This window comes from Scomber scombrus, chromosome 13 (genome assembly GCF_963691925.1).
Source record: "Scomber scombrus chromosome 13, fScoSco1.1, whole genome shotgun sequence".
NCBI classification, from domain to species: Eukaryota; Metazoa; Chordata; class Actinopteri; order Scombriformes; family Scombridae; genus Scomber; species Scomber scombrus.
Window position 1 is genome coordinate 25,117,278 of NC_084982.1, and position 25,165 is coordinate 25,142,442.

The 25,165-nt window shown below is 41.0% G+C and overlaps 2 protein-coding genes across 2 annotated transcripts in view; one reads left to right on the forward strand and one right to left on the reverse strand.

Annotated features, from left to right (window-relative positions):
* The window catches only part of igfbp2b (insulin-like growth factor binding protein 2b), a 27,950-nt gene extending 18,693 nt beyond the window's left edge, over window positions 1–9,257 (forward strand). Inside the window, exon 5 of the mRNA XM_062431545.1 lies at window positions 2,078–9,257. The gene's annotated coding sequence lies outside the window, so the exon portion shown is untranslated. The remainder of the gene's footprint in view (window positions 1–2,077) is intronic.
* Window positions 6,524–20,837, reverse strand: igfbp5b (insulin-like growth factor binding protein 5b). The gene is made up of 4 exons (XM_062431546.1): window positions 20,117–20,837; window positions 10,827–11,041; window positions 10,412–10,531; window positions 6,524–9,909 (listed from the first exon to the last, which is right to left on the reverse strand). The coding sequence occupies exons 1-4, from the start codon at window positions 20,451–20,453 to the stop codon at window positions 9,778–9,780; spliced, it is 804 nt and encodes a 267-aa protein (XP_062287530.1). The 5' UTR covers window positions 20,454–20,837; the 3' UTR covers window positions 6,524–9,777.
* Window positions 20,838–25,165: the final 4,328 nt, after the last annotated feature.

Below are 25,165 nucleotides of genomic sequence, written 5' to 3' on the forward strand. Positions count from 1 at the left end.
CATAAGGGCTTTTTTTAATTGACACTGTGTTTAAGGTTAAACTGGTTTAAAGGATAAGGCTGGTGTTATTCTCTATTTTTCTCAACACTACTGGCTTTGGTTGCACAGGTAATACTTGGTAGGAGGATGAATTCATTGTTTGTTTTTGGTCTTTTCGTGGGATTTGATGAAGACAAAGCTGCAGTCATTATTTCCGGGCCACTCGGGGGCAGCAGAACAAGCTGTACGCACAGTATTGACATATTACCACACACTTGCAATAGTATGATGAGTTTTCCCAACAGTGCAACAGGTAGTGAGTAACATTTGGAGTTGTGTCTGTGGCCGCCAGAGTCACCTAAGTCCAATATTCATTCTCTTTTAGCTCTGTTTTGGTCTCCACCAACTCCTGAGAAAAATATCTGTCCTCTTCGGTGCTAAATGCTCCACCATGTTCACCAGCTTGATATAAGCGTTGATGCTTATTTAGTGTAAGGCACGTAGTGTACACTGGGTTTAACAGAGCTTCTTTGCTTACATTTGCTACTGCCAGAAATGAAACTGATGAAAGTGGAGTTGGAGGGCCAGAAATCCAAAACACTGAGCTGAAAGATGTTAAAATCTTCCATACTTTGGGGTCGAGTTTTAATTCTGTGTGTATCTGCCACTATGAACGACCTCATTCACATTACATGCTGTAATTTAATCCATTGCTAGTATAAAAATATGAATCTTTGCAGTGTTGAGGTTAAACTCAATAAGGCTTTCTAAAGCATTCAGAACAGTTTGGATTTGATATTTCTTTTTGAGTTAACTGCTGTATATCCTGGCTTACTCTGGCACATTCCTTTTCAATAACGTGTTATGACTGTTATTGTTAAATAAACCAATAATTAAAACATTTTCAGATACTTTTTAATACTAATACTTTTTAATGTAATTTCATTATTTCCTGAAACTACAAACTGCAGCAGTGTGAAGGCCTTGAACACTTGAATGCTCACATTAAACATTGTAACATCTGTCTCCTACCAGCCCTAGACAATTGATACTGACGCCACATTTGATGCCATGCTAATAAACTGCCCCTAAAGTCAGTGAGGCACACATGCCTTTATTTTTCTTGAAATGTGAGAGACTTACTGGTGCTCCTTGAAAACCTTCAACATATCAGATCTGTGCATACAAATCTACAACTAAGTGGATGATTAAGAAGCTTATATTTTTGTATGATTATATCTTGTGAATTTTCTCGGTGAAGTTTGCTTCCTATATTTTAAGCTGTATTAAATCTGTTTTGCTCTGACAGTCACCGAAAAGAGAAAGTTGTTGAGGTTTTTTTTATTGCCACTTTTACGACGTTTTACGGTAAAGCCATCATGTGGTAAATATAAATGTGTTTCCATGAATCTACACCCATCAATTTGTTTAGTTGCAGAGAGTTGTTGTTTGTCAGCAGTTTTCCTATCAGCACAATGAACTCCAAATAAGAGACACTAGAGAAAAAAAATTGCACTTACGGTAACGATGCTGGGAACTCTCTGGGAGATGCTCTGTTGCATGAGTATTCTTATCGCTGTGCGTGCAGACATGCTGTGTGTGTGTATGTGTACAGTATATCCATGTGTTGCTTGGGTTACTAATGAAGTGTTGACATGAAGAGGAATAGGATGGGGGGTTGGCATTGACAAATGTGATACTAATTGGGTAAAGATGTCTATAAATAAACCAAGTGCAAATACACACAAACACACTCACACACACACACACACACACACACACACACACACACACACACACACACACACACACACACACACACACACACATACACACACACACAGACACACACACACACACACACACACACTCACACATACACACACATACACACACACACACACAGACACACACACACACACACACACACACACACACACTCACACATACCATACACACACACACACACACACACACACACAGATTATGGTCTAAAGAGGGGTAGCAGTACATGAAGACTTAGCAGAATGCTGCAGAGATGCTATTGGTTAAATGGGATAAAGTGTAACTTTGTTCAGTGTTTTCTCACTTTTTACAGGCTGGGCTGGATCCGTTCTGCCATCCATGGCTGTCAGCAGTCCCGTGTTATTGTCCCTTCGACAGCCAAGCAATTTCTCATCACCATGAGTAATGGATGACATTACATGATGCCACCATCATGTTTCAAAAGTGCTGCTGTAAACCATTACACACACAGTTGGATTATTAAGCATTTGCAGCGTCATCTACAGCGTCATCTAAAAGTTGCATTATATATTTTAGTGCCTGCTGCAATTAAGGCAGTATTTGGAGTGACTTGCATGTGACTGACAACAATAACTTCATAATCTGCTGACATGTCAACAGGTCCTTTTTTTAAGTTTAGATGAAGGTAACATTCACAAGATTTCCAGAGGTGTAAAAAAAGATTTATTTGCCTGTTCATGACTTGTGTTATAATGATTCCCTAGACCTCCAAGGCATCTGCAGTGTGACTGAGTTCAACAATTAGGTTGCATAGGTATAATTTTACACATAATTGTATGTGTAAATCACTGATACAACCCTGAACAGACAAAGAGCTGTAAACGTGTAACATGAGCTACATAAAATGGTGATCACACAACAAACTGTTGGGCAAATAATGGATGTGACACAAATATGTATGTGGGTGGATTTATGTTTCAGGATAAACTGACTGACATAGGTAGAGATATTTCCAAATCGGTGTAGACCAGTCCTTTTTAAAAAATGACTACACTGTACAACATAGGGAACAAAGTCCTTTGTCTTTGTTGATGAATTCTAAAGCTCCTCTGAAGCTATTTAAAGGGGTTTGTTCTTTTTAGTACCAAATTCCTTCTGTGTTTCCAAGGACAGTGTTTCCTTGCAAAGCTGCAGCAGAAAGACACTTCCTGGTAGTCACATGTAGGTTTGTTGCTGGGAAACAACACCAGCAATAAACCTCCACACGACTGCCAGGGCAAAGATACCCACTCAATCTGGCTAGCTCGAGTTAGCATGAAAGTATCTTTAGCGGTTTGGAATGCAGTTTTTGTAAAATATTGTCGCTGATTGTTACAAAGTATTCACTTCAGGGACAGGAGGAAGCATTACAGCAACACATAACTCTTTCAGCATGCATGTGGTATGTGAGTATTATATGGATGAAGAATCCAAACATGTCCTATAAAGGTCAGTAATGTCTCTTTAAATGTATTTCACCCAGTGCAGAAGATTATCTCTCACACAGTGACTAAAACGATTTTTATGATACAGGCAACACTTAGGACATATGTTAAGTTGCAAAACACTTGCAAATGTCGCCAACAAAAGTCACCGCTGATTTGTGATCAAAATGATTCAAGACATGGGTGTAAAGAGAGACTTCTTTGAAGTTCTGGCCAATCGTGTATCATATGAGACCACTCCTGACTGGCTTTGGCCTTGTAACCTTATGTATGTGCCAGTGTGCCAGTTAGGCGAGCTCAAGTCCAAGAGAGCAATTAATCATGCTGTGCAGAATATGAACACTCTTTCAGCTACAGCTTTACAGCAATGTTCCGTTTTTGTGACATGCTCGCTTTTATTTTATGTTATTTTTTTATTTTGTCTTAATGCCTGGTCTTTGGCAGGGACTTTGCTTTTAAAAATTTGACAACTTGGCTTGGTGTCACATATGGATCTCTGGTGTCTGTGGAGTGGTTCAGCACATTAATGGTATTTTGAGGCTGGCCTTTTTTTCCTTTTTTTCTTTTTTTTTTTGGAAAACAAATCACAACAAGTGTCTTTTGTTTTAGGTTTGATAGATCAGGGACAATGGGCTGAGGAGGGTGGTTAAGTAATGGGAGTAAGAGTGGGGGTGCGTATCTGTGTGCGAGCGTGACTGCGTGTGTGTATGTGCAAAAGCACGTGTGTATTGGCCTAGAGAGCCAAAGATCCGCCCTACTTCCAGGCTACTATTTCTTTTGTTAGCATTCAACAACTTCCCCTGATACGTTGATGGTGGGTCTAAGACTCACAGAAGCTGTACTTGTTGAATGTTAACAAAATAATTGTTGTTTTATCTTTGTTCAAATGACAAGGTATTTCAATGTTAGAGGGAAATACAACAGGAGGGACATCTATCTTTGAATATGGACAAAAAAAGCCCAGTATTAAATTTCAGCTTTATAGAAAGACTCATGAAAACCCCTCTATACAAAACAACACAGTGTAATTGAAGCTGGTGGAACACAGGCTAACCTGGAGGCTGGAGAAGACTTCAGCTCGTTGTCATGTAATGTATACTTATATTTTTGCACTGTACAAAAGGGGCAAAAGCAGAAGAGTAGATTTACCAATTTAATGTATTTATGTCTCTGTGGCATGGAGACAAATTCAAAGATAAAGACGTATATCTTAAAGGAAAATGATGGGTTACTACAACCTTACTGTTTGCTGTCCTGGCCATTGGTTAACAGTGTTAAAAGTAATGGCATTGATCTCAACCCCTTTTATGGCTTGTAGGATGTCAAATCTTAATCTCAAAGTTAGTTTACTTAACATGCCGTTATGGTTCTCACAGTCACATCCGATCCACGCTGAAGAACCCTTCATTTGGGATTCCGGGTCTAAGTCCATCTTTGATGAAAGGGCTTGAATGAAGACTAGCAGACACTTGTCTGCCGTCTTCTACCACCGGCATCGGAGGATTCCACTGCTAAGTCATGTGATTTACTCCCAACCGCTGTACATTCTTTCAAATATCCTTTCATCACCATACCGGTGATGAAAAGAACCTCCATTACTTCTTTAAGAGATAGCATTATACAACAGCACAAGCAGTGATTTGCAAAGATCCCAATTATGCAGTGTAAACATCTGCATGCCATTTGCTTACATCTTTAAATAGCCCATCATCATTTCTAAAAGTCACATTTAATGATATGAGCCACGGGCGAATCGATGCACTGTGAAAAAAGTGAAAACATTTACAAAGTTATTGCTTCTGATTTTATAGCTCTGAACTTTTGTTAAATCTCATGAGAGGAAGAATATCCAAACTTTCTCTAAGACTCCGAGGTCTGAGCGGGATAGAACTGCTCAACCGAGCAGTTGGCCTGGCTTTAGATGGGTGAGGTGCGTGAGCTGACGTTAGATGTAGCCATCAAACATTGTTGGTCTAATTATGTAATAAAAGGGGCATAAATGCTTTGAAGTCCTAAGTGCAGTTGTCAGTTTCTTTGAAGGCAAATAGTAATTGTCATGTTCAGTGCCTCACAAATCAAATCTTCTACACATGTTTCCTCCTCCCCGAAGTCAAAGTCTCTGCCCTCCCTACCACACACACACTCACACTCACACACTCATACATACACACACTCTCTCTCTCTCTCCCTCACACACACACACACACACACACACACACACACACACACACACACACACACACACACACACACACACACACACACACACAAACATACCACAACAACCTTTACGGCAGCCTTGATCTGCTCGCTATACAGGAACTGTGGGCCCTCCACCCTTCCATACACTGAATCAGTCACCCACATCTGGAGTTGGTCAAAGTCCTGAGGTCCCCAGGGAGAGATTTTGATGGCCCCCAAAAAAGAAAAGTCCCATTCTGTCACTTCCTGGAATTCATGTGGTGATGAAGATGACCAGACAACCCTTTGCAAAGATGCATGCAAAGACCCTTTGATTTTATTAGATATGTTATCCCCCTGTGTGGTTGTGCATGCTGAAGAACAAACTGCTAATCATTGCTGTTGATTTGTATGTTTGACCTTAACTGACCAGGTGATCCCATTGTGTTACAGTATATCACTTTATTTTTTAAAGACACCCAGCTAAATGCTGCTTTTTGACAAATATGTGAATTTCTGAGGGTGAATATCCAAATTGCTTGATGTGATTTTCTGTATTTTCAATAGCTGATTGTTGCTCTGTTTACCAAACCTTCTTGTTTTTTTCTCTTCACACTGTGTGAGTAAGTCAGAGTATACACATATACACTTGTGCTTGTATGCCTGTGTAAATGGACGTGTCTCAGGGGAGTCCATTCTGCTTCTAAGTAGTAAGAAAGGTAGGTTTTCCATAACATAATGAAGCCTCCTCCAGGCTACAAATCCCGTCTTCCCAGTCATTTGAAGAGTGAGCTGGTCCCACTAGATTTTATCCCCCCTTGAAGTTCAAACTCATGTTAAATGACTTCCTTGTTCCTGTGCAATCTTTTTGACTGTGGTGTTGAAAACCAGGTGACTTGCCCTCGGGCGAGGCTTTATAAAGTCACATCCTGCATGCTGCATGAGATCCTGTAGGCTAGCCTGGGTGTCTCAGACTTATGTCTAAGAGGTTTATCAGCTCGAGCCTCGGAGATTAGTCAGTGCTTACTATCAGGATGATTCCACTTCAAACTGCACATTTCAAGTCAATTTTAGAGGCGGCTCATTTCTTTTACACATATGCAACAAATAAAACAACCTCACCAGAATGTTTAAATGAATACATAACTTTATTTAAATAAATGCTTTGTCATAACAAAAAAAAGACAAAGGTTAAAAGAGTACATAAATTACAAGTTGAATAAATATTACACAGTGATATTCACTTTAATAATTTGAGATTTTTTGTCTTTTTTTTCTTATTTGTCTTATGTAGTTCCAAATACTGACCATTTTTATTTCCCACTGTCCTCCTGCCGCCGATGGGTCTATTTCACAAGCCAGTGAACACCAAATTATGAAAACCAATTGTATTGTCTCATTACATCCAGAAAGTGTTATGTATTCAGAAAAAAGCTGTAGTAACTGTACTAAAGGATGAATTGTGAAGATGAGTAAACCATGTAAGAGATGAGAAACCTGAGGAAGTCACTACTCGCAAACAGGTGTCGGAAACAGGAAGTTACTGACATTAATAAAGGAGAGACTTTTTTTTGTTTTTCAACCTTGAACCTCAACCTGCTTTCCAAACAAAAGAAATGAATACTTTCAAAACTGAAGTATTCACACCCTTAATGAATCTAGACAATAACTGGTCCCAGATGTCAGACATTTCACTGTTTTTGACTTGAGTATTTATATGAAATTGGAACTTGATACTCTCCTGGTTGCGATCCATGACTCCTGGTAACTCTCTTGCTAACTGTAACTAATGTCATGCAATTGGTGACCCCATATCGGGGAAGTGGCTAGGCCCTGATTGTGACCACTGCCCATGACGCTCGCTCTTCCTCTTTCCTCTCTCCTCTATCTCTTTCCCCCCTCTATCTTACCTCTCATCTCTGTGCAATAGGCCATGAGAACATCTCTAGCTGTGTGTTACTTTCGATCTATTTTTCCCTAAAGGATGTTGCTGTATTGGAGGTCCCAGGCATGGGCTGCACAGCCCCTGTCAACAAATATTACCTCAAAGCACCACCTTTAACAGGTAAGCACAAGATAACACAACATTTAGCTTTTGTGGCTGTTTTTTTTTCCGTTTTTACATTTTTTTGTGTTCCACTAACTTCATGATACCACATCTTAGGACGTTGTTGAGTATCAATATCAATAGTGAGTAACTGAAATAAGTGCAAGCTGCTTTTTTGTTTCGAAAGTGGTAGTGGGGATTTGGTGTTGGAAGTGGGGGCAAGAAGCCTTGATAATATATTCACAACCGGGAGCCGTTTTGGATGCAAATATCATTTCTCTTTTGTTTAAACAAAGGAAATGGTTGGTTTACCTCCAAACATCCTCAGGACTCCCCTCTCTGGCAATCATATACATTGGCATTCACAAGAAAAAAGCAAGAATCTTAGCTTATTGGTTGTCAAAGAAAGACAAGAGGGAGGTTTAACTGACTGCAGTTACACAGCAGTTCCTCACAAATCATTCTTGATCAGAATTGCCCCCGAGGTACAGGTGGAGATCACAAATGGATTTGCAATGTGTTGCTGAAACCATTTAAGGACCTACCACATTCATTGTTCTTCTCCTTATCAGAACTAAACCTAGACCTGTTTTATCATCATAACACCAACCAGTCCCAGTGAGGGGCTGTCGGAAAAAGGAAATTGCCCTGTGTCACTTTCACGTCACTACTTAAATGTATTTGCATGTAGGAAGGCACTGTGACTTGCACACAGAGAGAGAACAACTCTACTTAAATGACCCTGTTATAACCTGTAACCTTTGTGTTTGATCATGATCCCCTTAACTGTAAGTAAGCAGATAAACTTTGTATGGAGGCATGTCAGCAGAAGGTTTCCAGAGAGTTAGCTTCTTTGACTGCCCTGTAGTCAAATGACTCTCGGTCATTGTCCAGACAAGCTACAAGGAGGACCTATTCAAATTGTTTACAGGCTAAAAAAAAATTTCCAAGCACAATTAAATTGTTGTCATACTTTGTCTCTACAGGAAAAACAACATTCAATTACTATATTTAAAAGTAATACACCATGGTTACACTGTAGTAGCAGTACTGAGGGGAAACCATTTGATAAAGGAACATGGCTCAAAAGTGGGCGGTCTTTACTTCACTGAAGGCAAAGAAAACAGCACAAACAAAACCATACAAAACTACACTTCACACAACTGAATCAGAGAAGCAACCGGCCTGACTTGGCAAGTTTGATTATGCACTCAACTCAAAAGATCAAAGTCAGAAGTGAGTCCCATCACTTAAGCTGAAAACTGTAATCTTTATTTCACCAGTATAGAGTCAGTGCTCTCTAAGCTCTGTGTCGCCCTGCATGGCAGTGTCTGTTCAAATAGGCACAGTTGGCATATCAGGCTAGCTACATTGTCAAAGAGCCACTTACATAGGTTCATCTGTAATGATTTGCTTACTCTTTTGTTTCTGAACGCTCCGTGTCCCAAGACATACTTTACATTATAGAGAAGGCCAGCCCCAAGACCACCTCAAGCGCTAGCAATACTTGTTGTGACAAAATCAAACAAAAGAGAAAGAAAAAAAAGGACATTCTTTTTTTGTAATAGGCTCACTCCATCATACGCCAACACAGGCTGATACATACTACACATTCGCACTGTACACACACACACACGCATTCATGCACACATTATTTTGTGAAGTTACACATATCTTAGCAGGTTCCCCTATTTATAAGTGCTCTGACAGAACCACATACCCAGATAGAGTCAACTGTTACAGCATATCCCTATCTCTTGTTTCTTTTTTTTTTCTCGTTTGGAAAAAAGACAAAAAAAACAAACAAAAAAAACAACAAATTACTCTGCCAATCGTCAGTTCCACAGTGGCATCTGATTCAACAGCCTAAAATATAACTGTTTTCAATCAATGTGCCTTATGCTTTTTTCTTCACAATTATGTTATGTTAATTTTACATCATACAAAGTATTGTATTGAAACCCCCAGTTTCTATAAAAATATATCCATTGTGTGCATATATTTTCATGGATCTGCAGCCAGGGGACCCGGCTCACACAAGGGGTCCCATGAGCAATAGTCAAGGGATCTAGTAAATCTTCTGGGACTTTTCCCCTCATTCGGAGATGAGTGCTTGGTCAACAACAGAAAAGAAAAGAAAAAAATACAGGTGTCTTTTTTTCAGCCTGTTCTTTCGTTTGGATTTTTTTCTTCCTTTTTTTTTTTTTTTCAATTTGAAAAAACAAAAATCTTGATGTGAGAGCGGAGCATACAGGTGTGATTCAGAGAGGAGGTGTGGGCCCTGGGTCACATGGTGGTTAGGGGACGGGGGGTTGGGGACCAAGGGTGGTCCTCCCCTTTTCACTCGTTGTTGCTGCTCTCCAGGTCTTTACACTGAATGTCCCCTCCGCTGTAATCTGTCCCGGGGAGCTGAACTCCGTACTTGTCCACACACCAGCAGATGCCTCGTTTGCGGCCGCGAGATGGCTTGCACTGTGGGCCAGAAAACAGGATATAGTTCAGGGAAATAGATAAACAGTTAGCCTAGAAAAGATAGCTAGGAAGATACTACCACTAGTCAGTCACAATCATTGTCATTAACTTGGTTGCTATTAGTACAATAAATCAAGGCAGTTTATTCAAAAGACATATTTGAACTGTTATCTGCACACTATTTCTAATTTGTGCCAGAGGGGGTTAAATAAAAATGACAGGTGCAACACAGCTAATGAGTTATGATGGTATGGCTATCCATTGCCCCAAAGGTCAGCACTGTCAACATGACTTGGTCAAGGCTCAAATTTGCATGTCAAAGTTCACCCATGTTGACGTTGTTAAAAAAAAGAAGATTTGCACACATGCACAAATCCACTAATTGACAGCAGTGCAAAAATGTTGCATTTTAAAAGCTAGTGAGACCTTTAATGTTAAGTTCATGCAATGGTGGCAAAATGAGTAGGATCACTTTGGAGGGCTGTTCTAATGCAAAACTCACCTGCTTGCGCTTGAAGAATCCTTTTCTGTCACAGTTGGGTAGGTACATAGACAGAGCCATTATACGAGAAGTGTCCTTCATTCCCTGAATTATACCATCCAGTTTTCTTCTGCAAGGACCCTTTGGGGAAAGACAACACAGGGTTACAATCCAGCAACATAATAAGTCATGTTGTGTTGAAAAAGTCAACAGTTGATTAAGACGCAAAGGGATGGGCATTCACAACCACTTCCTTCAAACTTAATATAGTATATATATAAGTAAATTAAATCACAATTTAACAATTGAGTAGGTTGCCACACAGTCTGTTGCAATGCCTTTTACTATCACCAGTCGTCGCCAAAGTCAAAAATCAAAAAATGTTTTAAAATGAGAAGCATCACAGTATTATCCACCACCAGTATTGAATACTTACAAATTCAGGCTCATGCTTGTCAAAGGGAAGAGGTGAGTAGTCCATAGGGGAGCCCATGGAGCGCTGCCTGCCGAGCTTCCTCTTTTGCTCCTTGCGCAGAGCCACAATTTTTTTACTGTTCACAATGTCTTTGGGAAGGAGTGGCACTTTAGCTGGCTGCATCTCCTCTGTAATCTCTGTGGTCAGCGTGTCCTCATGTTCTCGAGACTCACGATCTACACAGGAACAAATGAAATATGGTCAATTAATATCATATCTTTCAAGCAACAATCAGGCTGTAGCTTTACATCAATGCAGAAGTTTGTTGACCAGCCCCTATTGAACCCCCCAGCCAGTATGTGGTTAATCATTCAGTCATTTTTACACAAGAAAATGCCAAAAAATTCAGCTTCTCTATATTATAATTATTTGTTGATTTCCAGTTTTTCATGATAGTAAAATCAACATCAGCCCATTTTGTCCAGTTGTTATTCCAGCCTTATTTATTTTAAATGTCTTTTTGTTAGTTAGTTAAATTATTTGGTCAGTTTGTCAGTGTCTTTGTTACATTACAGTAAAAAGCTGACAGGAAATGGGAAGGCACTACATGCAACAAAGATCTCTAGGGACTTTGTAATTACATGGTCACGTCATCAACCACTCTGCCCCTTGACAGGGAGAATGTGTTGTAAAATTGTAAGCCGCATTAATTGATATTTAGTCACATGGGAGCAGCAGATCAAGTTGTCTTCACAACACTGATATATTATCAACCTCATAATGTTGTTCTGGCATACATGTTAGCAAGCAGTTGGCTATTTACAAAACTAGAAGCCATTAGCATCCATTTGGAGTCATGTTTCTGGCCTGGTCAATGACTCCTGAGAAACATATGTGGCTCTTTAGCTGCTAAATCTCTAGGTCTAGAAGTACTTGACTTTAAAGTAGACTATAGCAAATGTGTATCTGAGAACAACAATGCAATGTATTTTAAGTCTGAACTTTGATTCAGTTTTGGGGGGAAAATGGTTTACACTGGCAGCAGTCTACACAAAACTCAAATGACTGTTCTTCAGGGTTATTTCATGATGAAAGTGGTGTTAATATTGTACTGTAACTATAATACGGAATTATGATGTAGAGATGTTATTTATGTTGGCAATATTTTACACCCAGTATCTCTAATATTGATTATGTTAATTTCTTGCTTCTCTTGCTTAACTTGTGACTAACAAGTGGCTTTTTAGTCCTTCAAACATGAATAAAATACCAGGTGCTTTTGGGGGGTTTGCACCACCAAATGTTGCATCCCATGTGTTTACAGAGTAGGGGAGGCTGGCACTCAGTCAACAGCTGATAAACTCCTTCAGCTAACACAGGAGTTTGAACTCATCTTTTCTCACCCAACCCCACTGTCCAACCCTCAAATGCTCTACAAGTAATTCTTAAACATCCATTCATAGACGAGTTACAGCTGATCTGCATCCATGAGATCAAGAAAGACATCGTATATTTAGATATTTGCCTAACAGTCTACAAACCACAACTCCTCTGATGTATTTGCTGTCGCTAATATGTCAGCGAGAATTGTTGGTCTTAGTAGAAGTTGGTTGAAGTCACACATACAGTAGGTATAGATACACAAACACAAGGCAGCACATATTTGTAAGGCCTCTACAACTTAAGAAAACTGTATCACATGTCGCATTACTGCCTACAGTGTGCCTGGAAAATTTGCTAACACGTTATCTGGCCTGGTAAACTTCAGGAGGGACCAAGGCCTCTGAGAGCAGTAACTTTATAGCGACGTGTCCCATATTAAACCGATTCAAATGTCAAATGGAGGAAAATCCAGTTGCTCTGTGGACTCATATAAATGCTTGTACATTTCTGTCACATTTTATGCAGTTCTTAAACGTAATTATAGCTCCCCCAGGGGGCACTATAGTCTCAGAGATCTGAAAGTTCCTCTTGATAGGATATTCACAGGTTGAGGTCCTTTATCCTTAACCTAGCCCCTCCCTCCCCCTCCTATCTTTGGGGCTCAGCCTCTTAAGCCAGGACCCCCAGCCAGAGGTGCTTTGAGGCCACAGAAAGAAGCCCTCTGCTCCCCCCCTTGGCTTAGCTGTACCATAAGTACAGAGTTATTGTGGGGACTTTGCCAGGCCCCAACTAGCCGAAGCGATGGTGCCAGTGGATGACCCTGGTTATATTTATCTGACAAGGAAACCCGCCGTGGTGCACAGGGCCAGACGCACTGAACCAGAGAGGAATGTTGGCTGCAGACTATAGGCCAACTGCTATTGAAAGACAAATCAACTTCCATACTTGTGTATAAGCGTGGAACTCAGAGAATACATTGGAAAATATGATTTAACGAGGTTGCCAACTTAGCGGACTGGCCTGTTAGTACACAGCCACCATGGAGAAAGGCACTGAGACGTAACAAGGACTCGAGCACCGAGAAACTGATGTTCAAAGAGCCTGACACAGCATGAGCGTCTGGAGTCTCTGGTAGGGGAGGGGGGGCAGGGTGATTACCAGAATTGGGTCTTTGGCTTCTGTGCTGCAGTGCCGTCTCTTTGAAATTAATCTCACAACTCATGACTTGGCAGGCCTTGGTTTGTGTTTAGATATGTCCTTGTGTCTCCCCGCTCAGACTACGAGGCTATTACTTGCTATAAATAAATACGTCAAACAAGCATTCCTATGTACACCATGCATGTGACCACTGTGGAAAAACTATTTTTTTCTGCTGTACAGTCCAATAATTTCTCAGTGCGCTTGATTAAAAAGCCACATATTTGGCAACGAAATATGCTGTTAAAGGATACAGACTGTGTTTTTTTAACATGCATTCTTGTTTCATGTGTCTCATTTGAGCATAAAAATGCCCAGACTAAGAAAGGTCTGAACCATGTCCCACAAGTCAGTCGCTTTGGGAGAATGTTTGTCTGAGAACAGTGTTTGGGCTAGAAAGGGTTTTGAGTATACCTTTTAAAAATGAACCCAGAGCATAAATGAAGGTGTTGTGTTGGTGATTGTGTCATCCTCAGCCAACAATATGGAGAGGAGAGCTTTTGTAAACAAAGTACTGTCTGACTTCGTTTTTCTTCCACACACTAAATCACCAAATTCATCTTTTCTTAAGTGGGCTCTTCGGTGCAGACGCGGAATCTCAGTTTTTCCATGCTCAGGGTACCCAGCTTGTAAAGGAGGCTTAGAGGGTCTGCGTTTAACTCCTGAAACTCAGCCAAGATGCTGGACAGAAGCCAAGTGAGCCAAGTCATGTGCCGCTCTTCCATTCAGCTGAGCCCAAAGCTGTGTTGCTATCTCTCTCCCTCCGCTCGAGCTAAAGATTTCATTAGGACAAGAGGGGCAGAGTAGCCAAAGGAGGTGCACCTGATACTTCTCTGTTTAAAAATTAACATCTGCACACAATTATGCTTCATGAATATCCTAAGTTTCTTACAGGCAACAGTCCAAGCATGAAAGATAAGCTACCCTTCTTTGGATTTTTCTCTCTACTGGATCTGTTAGACTTTAATAATAGCATTTAGAAAAAGACTGGACAATAGATTCTTCCACCTTTCATTGGATTTCCCAGCATTACACCACATTTGTTACGTCCTGCCTTTGATTAAGTCAGTCTCTGCACAGCATCTGAAATTACATCTTTACAAGATGTAAGAGAGTAGTGAATAGAGGTGCTGTTTAATCTCAACAGGGGGTAGGACAAGATAATTGTAGGGATAAATGAGCCTGAGGGCCTGTGTCATATAAAGCATGACGTTAGTAAACCATCCTTCAGCCTTAGACGGCCTCAGCTATTTAATATTTGAAGGCAAGGCCATGGCCTGATAACCCTGCAGTTTCTAGAGCAGAAAGGGAGGGAGGTGTGAACAAACCCGGCCCACAGTGGAGTTTTGCAAGTTACCGAGGATGTGTGTGTGTGTATGTGTGTGTGTGCAGCAGCACAAAAGTTGGGTCCTGATAAAACAAGGAATATGGGTCAAAGAGGTTTTTCCAAATTGTGGCAAAGTTACCATTGCTAGATCTCTGTGGAAATAAAATAATTAGCAGATAAATTGATACAGTTTGCTTCGCTAAAGTAAAAAAAAACCCAAACAAAACATAGATTGACCAGCTGCATTTTCATTAAGTGGCACTGGTGTTGATCCTAGCAGCCAATAAATGACACCTTGTGCACATGACTTGACATCAGTGCACAATCATGGAGATCGGTCACTGAAAAGAGCTCCATTCCAAACTAGTGGGAGAATTAAGAAAATATGCACTTTATCAAATGTCCTGTCTGTAGTTTTGTTTGACTACAAGTCTAAAGGAATTATGTTTCGACCCCTATATCCTGTTGTTTGAATGGAATTTCAGTTGTTCGGCCCTGTGCTTGGTTTCAATCAGCTTCTCAATATGCAGGAAATAACTCTTCCCATGGTATTGTGCATACAGAATATGTTTATTACAATCAAAAAGTTTCCTGCTTTTCTGAACAAGAACAATTCAAGGATTATAAATTGCAAAACAAGACTTATGAGAGGATGCAAGATTTTCCAAGAGGGAAATGCTGCTGTATGTAACAAACTGTCTGACCTGTTTACAGCTCCAGCAGTGCAAATAAATACTCGGCCCATGTTGCAAGCAGTCATGTGAAAAGTACATTATCAGAGTAATGCGCATGGCCGCTGTACTGTACATTCATAATTTTGGTCTGAGGTCTCATCCCACATCTGAGTTTGGGTTTTCAACAAGCCACACGGACAGACGCAACCTCCTTTTGGGTCACCAACACCACAACACAATTGCTGGGTGTGACTATGTTCTAACTCCCCAGTCGCATAAGCAGCTATTTTGGCGAGAGTCGAGCGCTCCTGGATATACTGTATAAAGCTGATCTCCGGGCAGTATAAAAAGAAACATTGCAGTGGTTGAGGAACTATCTTCCACATTAATTCGTGGTTAACACTTGCTTTGTGGGATTTACAGTATAACGGTGTGATTCATAGCACACTCTGCTACGGGTAAACTGCCAATTCATGTGACATGATACATAATTTGAAGCAACATACTTTTTATACTGGAATGGTTTTCTTTTAATGCTTCTAATGTGATCAAAACTGTGAATCAACAATGATACAGTACAACTTATTTAATCATGAAGCATTTACAGTAGCAGGAAGCACTATTTGATGCAGATGTGCTAACCCACCAGCATGAAGAACAATAAAAGGTCCACCTGTCTCACATTCTGGGTAACACCTACATTTCAGACACATGACTAAGGCCTTTATTGTTTTCCTAATCCTCAGAAACTAAGAGGCCTATTTTATATCCTGCTGACACTTGGAAATTTCAAAGAGTCAGACTGCGGGATAAGAACAATGAGATGATATCAGCTGTCCTATCCTTTCTCCCACTATGCTAGCATGTAACCAGGTGTTAGTTGTGATATTACAGCACACAGGTCAAGACTGATCACATGTGATACCATTTAAATCCCAGCATGTGGCCCTCCATGATTTTTTAAAAACGTTTTTACCCCATGCTCCTAACAGAGAAAGACTACAGTGAGTGCTGATTTCTTTCACAGCTGTTGCCACTAGCAGGCTAGGTGTCAGTGACCAATGAGCTGTACAAATACCACTATAAATTTTTACAGGGAGAAATCAGGCAAGTGTGCCAAAGAGGTTATTGGCTTTCCAACGACAGCTCCAGTGCTGTAGACTGTCCCTATGATCACACTCTACCACAAATTTTATGTGCAGACAAATCCAGTTGTACATCAATTATCTACCTTTTCTTGGCATCACAATTTCCTCGATGTGCCTGCTTTTCCTTGAAGTCCTCAATGTGATATCTCGAGAAAAATGACCTTTCAAATAATTCTCGTAGCACCTGCAGCAGATCAGTTGCAGCATGCTAAGCTTTCACTGCACTGTCTCGGATGTTCAAGGTGAGACGGATGGAAAGCCACATGCAGTCTTTCCTTTCGCATGAGCCCATCATGAAGCTGTCAGGCAGCTGGGACCACACGTGACCAGAGCTATATCTAACGTGGCATGTCTGTAGGAGCACGCAACGTCTACAACAGACATGGTGGCTGGTTGCCATTAGTCTAAGTGGATGGTCAGAGAGAATCAGCTTTTTACCACTTGCTTTAGTTTCGCGGCTACAACCCAATAACCAGCTGTGTCATTGACATTGTCTACATGGTAAAAGCAGATGGGAATACTCAAAGTTGAATAGCTTTCTAAAAGTATGTGATGACAAGTGATTCTGTACGGTGCTTAGAAATGACAAAGCAGCAGTGTGACATATGTGAAGTTCTTGGGCAAACATGCATCAGATCAGAAGTCTGCAGTTGCTTGACTTGCTGATGATTGTAAATATTAATGACAGGGACATGTGACATATGAAAAACCACTAAGTATTCAGAATGTGGCTGAAATAACTCAGAAACTGTCTGGCAACAAGTTGAAACTGCATCTACACACATTCAAAGAGCCAAGACAAATGTAAAGTATTAAAGTTGTCAGTTAAGGCACCAGGTTTCCTGTTGCTATGCTAATAAGGGGCATAGTATTTCTGTTCATGTGTGAGTCAAGTATTCAGGATTTGGAACCACCCCCTAATCATCTTTTGTTTCTTGGCAAAGAGCAATCTGTTAGAACATAAGGCCCTTTCAGAAGCTTGAAGGACGAGGGGCCTGCTGCCATGAAGTCATATCTGTTGGCAAGCTTTCCAGGGTCTGATTCACTCCTAGGGGGCTAACAAAGTCTGAGTACCCCCAAAGCATGTACCACCTCCTGTGCTTTACAATCCAAGCAACTCTGGGGATCACAGTGCAAGAGCAAACCATGAATTGATGCACTGCTGGGACATGAACCCAGACATAGACTGATGGTGAGGATTCTTTTTCTTAAATGAGCAGTAAAAGGAGGGGAGGGGGCAGGGGGGACTGTAGGATAGCAATGATTCCTTGCTTCCATTGTTTGTCTGCCCCAGTCAATATTTAGTAGGCTGCAGCTCTCGTGGCCTCCTGAGTTGTGGACACTTGAGCTCCTCCTCCCTGTGTTTGCCTTTCTCAGCTGATACAGCACACAGACAGCTGCAACCCCACACCACAGGAAACTAGAAGCTCACCTCACCAGTTCCCATCAGTGGAGCTGTTTGACAGAAGGCTCTCCAGAGGAAAGAGAGAGCCAGAGGCATTCTGCTGAATCACTGCGTTGTGACTTAGAGCCCATGCAATGAATGCACTGCCAGAGGCAGGAAAAGATGCTCTGATTACCTCTGTGGGCCAACAAAGAAGTCAAGTTCCCTCTCTGCCTGCGCGTGTGCGTGTGTGCGTGTGTATGTGTGTGCGTGTGTGCATATATGTGTTTGCTAGACAAAAGTGCCTGAGGTGTCATCACTCACAACAATCACATACAATGCACACCCAGACACTCACACAGCCCCGCCCAAGTATACATGAGAGCTAACACACTCACACCCACCAACACACACACACACACACACACACACACACACACACACACACACACACACACACACACACACACACACAAACTTGAAACAGACACAAAGGACTGATATCCTACACCTCTAAATCATTTTAGTTAGTGTTGCTTTGGAAAACATAAGTTTTGCTGTGTATTTTTAGAACAATGGCATTCATAGACAGAGGGGGTGCTGGTTGCTCACAGGGTGCAAGTATCCTAATGACTGTCCACAGCCAAAATGAGCCCAGTGGCAGCCTATTTTATAGAATGTGGCGTGTAGCCAAAACCTTTGTGGTTACCACCTACTTATCTAGTTGTTGACAAGCTGCTAAACCTCTTGAGTGACAGTGAACCTCTCTGCTACACCAAGAAATGTCTTAAATCATTCAAAACCATTGGCTCAACTGTCATTCTCCCTCGGTCTAACATCTCTCTCTCTCTTTCTCTCTTTTCTCTGTGTGTCTCTCTCTCACGCATACAGATTTAGTGGTAATCCGACTCTAAACACCATCCCAAGGGTAGCCTGCAGCCTAAATCTACCATCTAAATTCCTCTTTGACAAGACCCAAATTTTGGGGAGTAGCACCCCATTCCTGACCATATACACTATAATTTTCCTGCATGCCTGGATAGATTCAATGTCACCACTTTGGTGCGATGTATTGGAAAGGCGCAAAATAGAGGGGGAAAAAAAGGACTACATGATGCGCTCCTGCACGAGGATGGAAAATAGTGGCTTTGACAGACACTTGTTACAGTGCTGGATATTAAAGGCAGCAATGCAGTACCCCATAAACTCCACTTAGGGGTTTCCACACTTTTTGTCCCAATATTCCTCACACAGGCAGCCCACAGATCAATGTTCATAAAGTTTTGAAAGCATTTCTGTCGGGATAACAGCAGAGACGCACGGCGAAAACTGTTGGAATAAATCCCTTTAACAATTTGCTCTACATTAAAATTTAAAAAAGAACAGTAAAACTAAACATTTTTTAGTGCGAGCTGTCTGGATCCTTGTCAACCACTGCTGGGTGTTACTGGACAACCACTGTCCCGCACAAGAGGCTCAGCTCAGACGGGACATACCATGTGCGTTTAGCGGAGAAGAGTGTCGAGCCGCTCGCAACAGATTAACAGGCACCAATAAGCCCACAACCGGAGTGCTTGTTCACCCCGTGTAGGCTATTAGTGGAAGGATTCATAGAGAGCAGCCTAACGCAACAGTGTTATTATAGTGGGATGCTAAGCCTGCGACACTCAAGGTGCATTTCTATCTCCACAAAGACCCGAGAGGAGCGTATAGGAATAAGCTCCCGCAGCCAGTTTAATCAAGGCAGTGGATAAAAGTTAATCAGGTGGCACCTCATACCATCTGTCAAACAAACGGTCTGTCAGAGAGCACAGGATCTGGCTACTCATGGTTTACAGCCGCGGGTCTTAAGAGGGGAGGGAAGGGGGGGGCACCTGAGGTCCTCCAATGGGAGATCAAAAATGAGGAATGAAAATAATCAATATGTATGTAATTTAATTAATTAGTGATGAAAAACACTCTTACTTTGATTTACTCCTGTGGACATTTCAATAGCTTATCACACATCAACACGCATGGATACCCGAATGGGACAAGATGTCATCAAACATTGATCCACAGCCTATATTGTGGAGACTCTGCTTTAATGGACAACATGAGACTTTGGCATTGCCACTAATATCTGCACCATCACACTCTTTCAAGGAATCGTTTGGCTCCACGCATGCATTCAGACTGCAAGCCGGTGCGCGTCTTACCTATAGGCGGGTGGACAGGTTTGTATCCTTTCTCGTTGGTGCACACTCCCCTGCCGTGGAGAAGGGCGTGCAGGGGTTTCTCCTCCCCGCTCCTCGGAAGGCAGCGGAGGCCCTGGGTGCACGTCCCGGTGTAAACGCCGCACGCCTGTCCCTCAGACAGGGCGCATGTTAGGCAGCAGCCGCAGCCCGGTTCCTTGACCAGCTGGCAGCCGACCGGGACCGGAGGGCACATGGACAGCGCCTTCTGGTCACAAGGCTCGCACGGCACGTATGAGCCCAAACACCCGGTCAGCCTCAAGATAGTAAATGTCACCAAGAGGCAAAAACTCAGAATCATCGTTGGTGTTCTCTTCAGTTATAGCATAAACCTCAAATGCGAAGAGAGGAGGGGGAAAAGTGGACTGGTCTAATGAACACAATGCCTCAGTCAGATAATCCGATTTTTAAAGCTAAAGCCAAGAGTCTTTATCCAAGAGTGTTGCTATCTATTTTTAAAAAAAAAAAAACCCAAAACAAAACAAAAAAGACATTAATTGCAGGCTTTTCGCCGTGCACTCTGAAAAAGTTGTTAAAATGACCAATTTAAAATATGTGTGCTATTTTCCCGAGATGTGGTCCTCTGCAGGAGCAAGGCAGTTCTTTGCACAAAATCTCAACTCCTCTCCCCTTCAATTTGGACTCCAGTACTTTCTCCAACAGAGGTTTCCTGAGCAGACTGATCAACTTGAGAGCTGCCTTGCCTTTTTAAAAACAGCCGAGCCCAAACCCCTAACTATGAATACGCTAAACAGCAGGGAAGGGAGGCGCACTTGTTCCACGGCTTGGCAGGCGGCCAAACTTTTTTTTTTTTCAGCAGCAGGATCGCTCTTTCACCCTGAAGGCTGAACTGATGCCGAGGTGCAAGAGGCAACAGCAGAAACCAACGCAACCCTCATCAAAACATTTCAGCATAACACTCCTCAAAACCTGCAGGCTTTTATTATCGATGGATTTGTAGCTTCAAATCCCCCAATAGAGACATTGAAACTGCCCCAAACAACAAAACAAACAAAACATTCTCAATATCAACAATATCCAGCAATAAAATCAAATTTTATGTCAAGAAAAGCTTTTTCTTCCATCTGCAGTTGAGATAAATCCCAAACACATTCCCAGAAACAAATTATTGTACATTTATAGTCTGTCTTGATAAATGGCACGAAAAGGAAACTGGTTTTGTCTAACTTTGACAGTTCACTGGATCAAAATACAATCATGTCGTGCGAACTACAGATTTGGGGATGTGAAACCTGTAGGCGATTCCTGAAACTTGTATTCAAGTTTAAAGGAAAAACAATTTCCTTACGCCACGATTCTTCCGTGGCAGTAAAAAAAAAAAAAAAAAAAAGAAATCATCGGTAACCCCCTATTTGAGTCATAAGTGCCTCATCGTCACGGATTAAATGGAATATCCCCAGTACGGAAAAGTCCGGAGCAGATAAAGTGCTGCTTTGCATTCAAAATCGGAACAGGAAAAAAGAAAAGGTTCTCGTCATACACTGGAATCACGTGTTAATTATTTAATCATTCACTTACATCATGGTTTGGGAAAGGGACATTGATTTGCATTATTTTAGTTTCGTCCATTGTGTAAATTTTCCATGCTAAACTGTTTTTTTTTGTTTAGATTACACGCACTGCAGGGATACCTGCTCTGGTCAGTAAGTCACCTTTAAAGCCTGCACCTGTTGCTTCCATTGGACACCATTTGTGTTACAAAATGTAGCCAGAAGGGAAATCCACCAACATGCCCCCTTCCTCTCTCTCTCTCTCTCTCTCTCTCTCTCTCTCTCTCTCTCTCTCTCTCTCTCTCTCTCTCTCTCTCTCTCTCTCTCTCTCTCTTTCACGCGCACAGACACACACACAAAGCGAGAGGGAGAGAGGTAGAGAGAGTCATGTGCAGAAGGGAAAAAGAGAAACAGAGAGAAAATGGGGGGATGTGGGGGGGATGTCACGAACTCAGAGATTTGAGGCAACAGCCTGACAACTTAAGTGCAACTGGGCTCTATTATTTTATAGCCTGTATGCAGAATAATGCTTGATTGCTTCAGCGTGTGCTTTGCTTGCACCACATATGCACTCTAAATCAGTCCAGCCAGGGCTGTTATTTCCATCACTGCAGCTTTCAGGAAAGATTTTCCTCTTCCTTCAAGTAAAGTGAGTGTCAGTAAGTGTCAGGAAGCTTCACGGTTGTCCTTCCCATATTCACTCACTGTTTAATAAACGGCAACAGCGATTTCATAAACGTGGCTATCATTTTATGTAAAGCTTGCATTTGCAGCATGAGGATCCATAGAGAAGTGATTTACTCTCGTTAGTTTAGTAGTTGACCACTAGAAGGCACTGTTAACAATGATAAACTCTGTGGTGGAGCCCGGTTACATATCCTCTAATCTTGGAAGTCAGTAGACAATATAGTCCTAGACTCTGTACAGTGGGGTATATGTTCCTCTTGGACTGCTCTATATGAATCTAAAATTGATAACCACGTATTTAATTTAAACCATAAATGTTCTCCAAGGAATTTGTTATTTGTTAGATAATCAAAAAATCTTATTTATATGAAATTGAATTCACATACAGGCATTACTAATTTTCTTTGGAACAGCTGTCAAAAATGTCATTTGTTTTCACCGCAACATTAGTATCCCACATGCTTAGTGTTTCCTTTACTTCAATTCAGCCATGATTGTTTAAAACTTGGCTTACAGATAATGTGTAAGGGTTCCATAACCACCGTTTACATATCTGGACAGTTTTTTTTTCCTTGGCATTTCCTCTAGTTTAGCTTACATGCCTCCATCCATGCTATCACTTCCCATCTTTTGCATTCAACCGTAAACATCTGGAGCAGACTGATATGTTTTGTATTTTTTAGTGTTTGGCACAAAGGGAGAGAGTCTTTAAAAAAAAGGAAAAAAAGAAAAGAGGTTGCAAATTAATCCAGCAGCCACAGGAACTGCACAGAGTGACTTGTGATGGTTAAACTTCTCATCAGACAGCTCTTGAGCGAAGGATTGTGGTGAGTCAGTGTTCCCTCCAAAACCAACGGGAGCGGCAAAACCCTGCAAGAGCAAACTAAGACATAAATCTGGGCTCCTTAGGCCAAACCCGAGCAGCGATAATGAACAGGATTAAGACAGTAAAGTAGTATGGATTAATGAAGCCTCCACCAAATCTTAGCAGGGCATGAGACGATGGATGGAGAGTGTGGCTGACAAACTACAAAGAAAATATGCTCGCAATACAAATTCCAGTTTAAAGATGTACAACATTGTACATGTTACCATCACTAAAGAGACACAATGTTCTTCTTTGCTCGACACAAATTCAAATTCCCCAAACATCTGTTCATGCATCAATCCATCTGTTCTTCCCTCTGCCCCTCCCTTCTTCTATCCATGCATCATTCTGACTTAAAGGTACAATAACTTTAAACTTTCATGTAGTGTAAATTCTTAACACCTATGACGGAATGATTCCTTTCTTTTCTGCAATGTTCCTGATTCCTTCTGCTCAATTTCTGGCTTTTTCATCTGTTCAATAGTTGCACTGTTGCACAAAAGGGAGCAACCGTCACCAGAACACAACTCGACAATAAAGATTAAAAAGCTCGGCTCTCACGCTAAAACAAGAAAGTGCTTTGTTGGATCTTAGCGACTATCAAGGAGCAATCAGACTGGAGGGTAAAAGTCATGCCAGAGGTTTTTTATTGTTTGTTTGTTTTGTTTTTAATTAGGTTTTATCATTGTTGTTGTGGTTCCAACTGAACACAAGTAGGGTCAGTAAAGGTCATAGATTCACAAGAACAACGAAAGTGTGAACATCTTGCGTTTGTTGCCATCTAGTGGTTGCATTTTTCAAATTACAAAACTGATGCACTGCTGATATACCACACGCTGCATGATAGTGTTGCACAATAGTGCAGTGGGACATTGCTAATGGGTGTTGTTTTAACTTTAAACCCACTGGGCAAGTTATGTTCAAATAAAGTTAAAAATCTGTCTAAAGTGGCACATTATAAATCACTGGCTATTGACTATCTGTGATTTTAAATCTGTGATATCTCTAATTATCAGATTAGACACACAAGAGTATCTTATTCTGTGATGCTTTTGCAGAGTGCATCTCAGAACACCAATACTGGACAATTCTGCAAAACCTCAGATTACATTCAGTGATATATAAAAAAAAAAAAAAATGTTTCTGCAACAACCATGCATATTAAAAACAGTATGTTTAGGTCAGGGAAAGATTCATGTTATGGCAAATACATTATAGTAAAGGTATGGTTAATGTTATCAAATATTAAATTTATTTTAGAAGATTTGGGAGCAGTTTAGCTGTGTGTGGGTGTTTTTAGTTCTTTAATGGCAGAAAGTCAGATGTGCTACACCCCGTCTCCCACACAACTCTGTGTGTTTAAGATCTTTAATGAATTACAGAATACATAACAATTACATACAGAGTACATGAACAATTGTCTCTTTACAACCCTCTATATGAAAGGGACACTATTTCCTGCTGTGGGACAGATTGTAAATTATGAGCTGTGAAATAGTCAGTATGAATTGAATTGCTTAGGATGCTGGTCTTTTCATTTGTGATTTAATGAATCACTTTGTTGCTTTTCAGATTGGTTGAATCATGTACTCTGAAGTTGAACTGTCAAGTGATTTTGCAATGTCTTGTTAAATGAATAAAATGGCACCTCCTTCTCCCAAAAGGCCGTTATTCATTGGTTAATGTGACAGATTGATTTAGAATCTTTAATCTTTTCCAAGAACTTGTGATCACCGATTTGTTTTTATGGCTATGGACACTTTCTTTAAGAATTGATGGTTTAGATGTCACAACCTAACTTTACTTTTTAATAATCTATAATAAAGCTTAATAGCTGGGTGGTGAAATTTCACGTTCAGTGATTTATATGAAATGAGTCTTGTACTTCGTAAACAGCTGTTTAATACGACAATAAGACAATTTACAGTATTGAAACTCATTCTTAAC

Coding starts and splice junctions, on each gene's coding strand:
- igfbp5b (XM_062431546.1), bottom strand. CDS start 20,453: ATGATTCTGAGTTTTTGCCTCTTGGTGACATTTACTATCTTGAGGCTG. Junction 10,532..10,826: donor ACAAGCATGAGCCTGAATTT/GTAAGTATTCAA, acceptor CTTTCCCCAAAG/GGTCCTTGCAGAAGAAAACT. Junction 9,910..10,411: donor GATTCTTCAAGCGCAAGCAG/GTGAGTTTTGCA, acceptor TCTGGCCCACAG/TGCAAGCCATCTCGCGGCCG.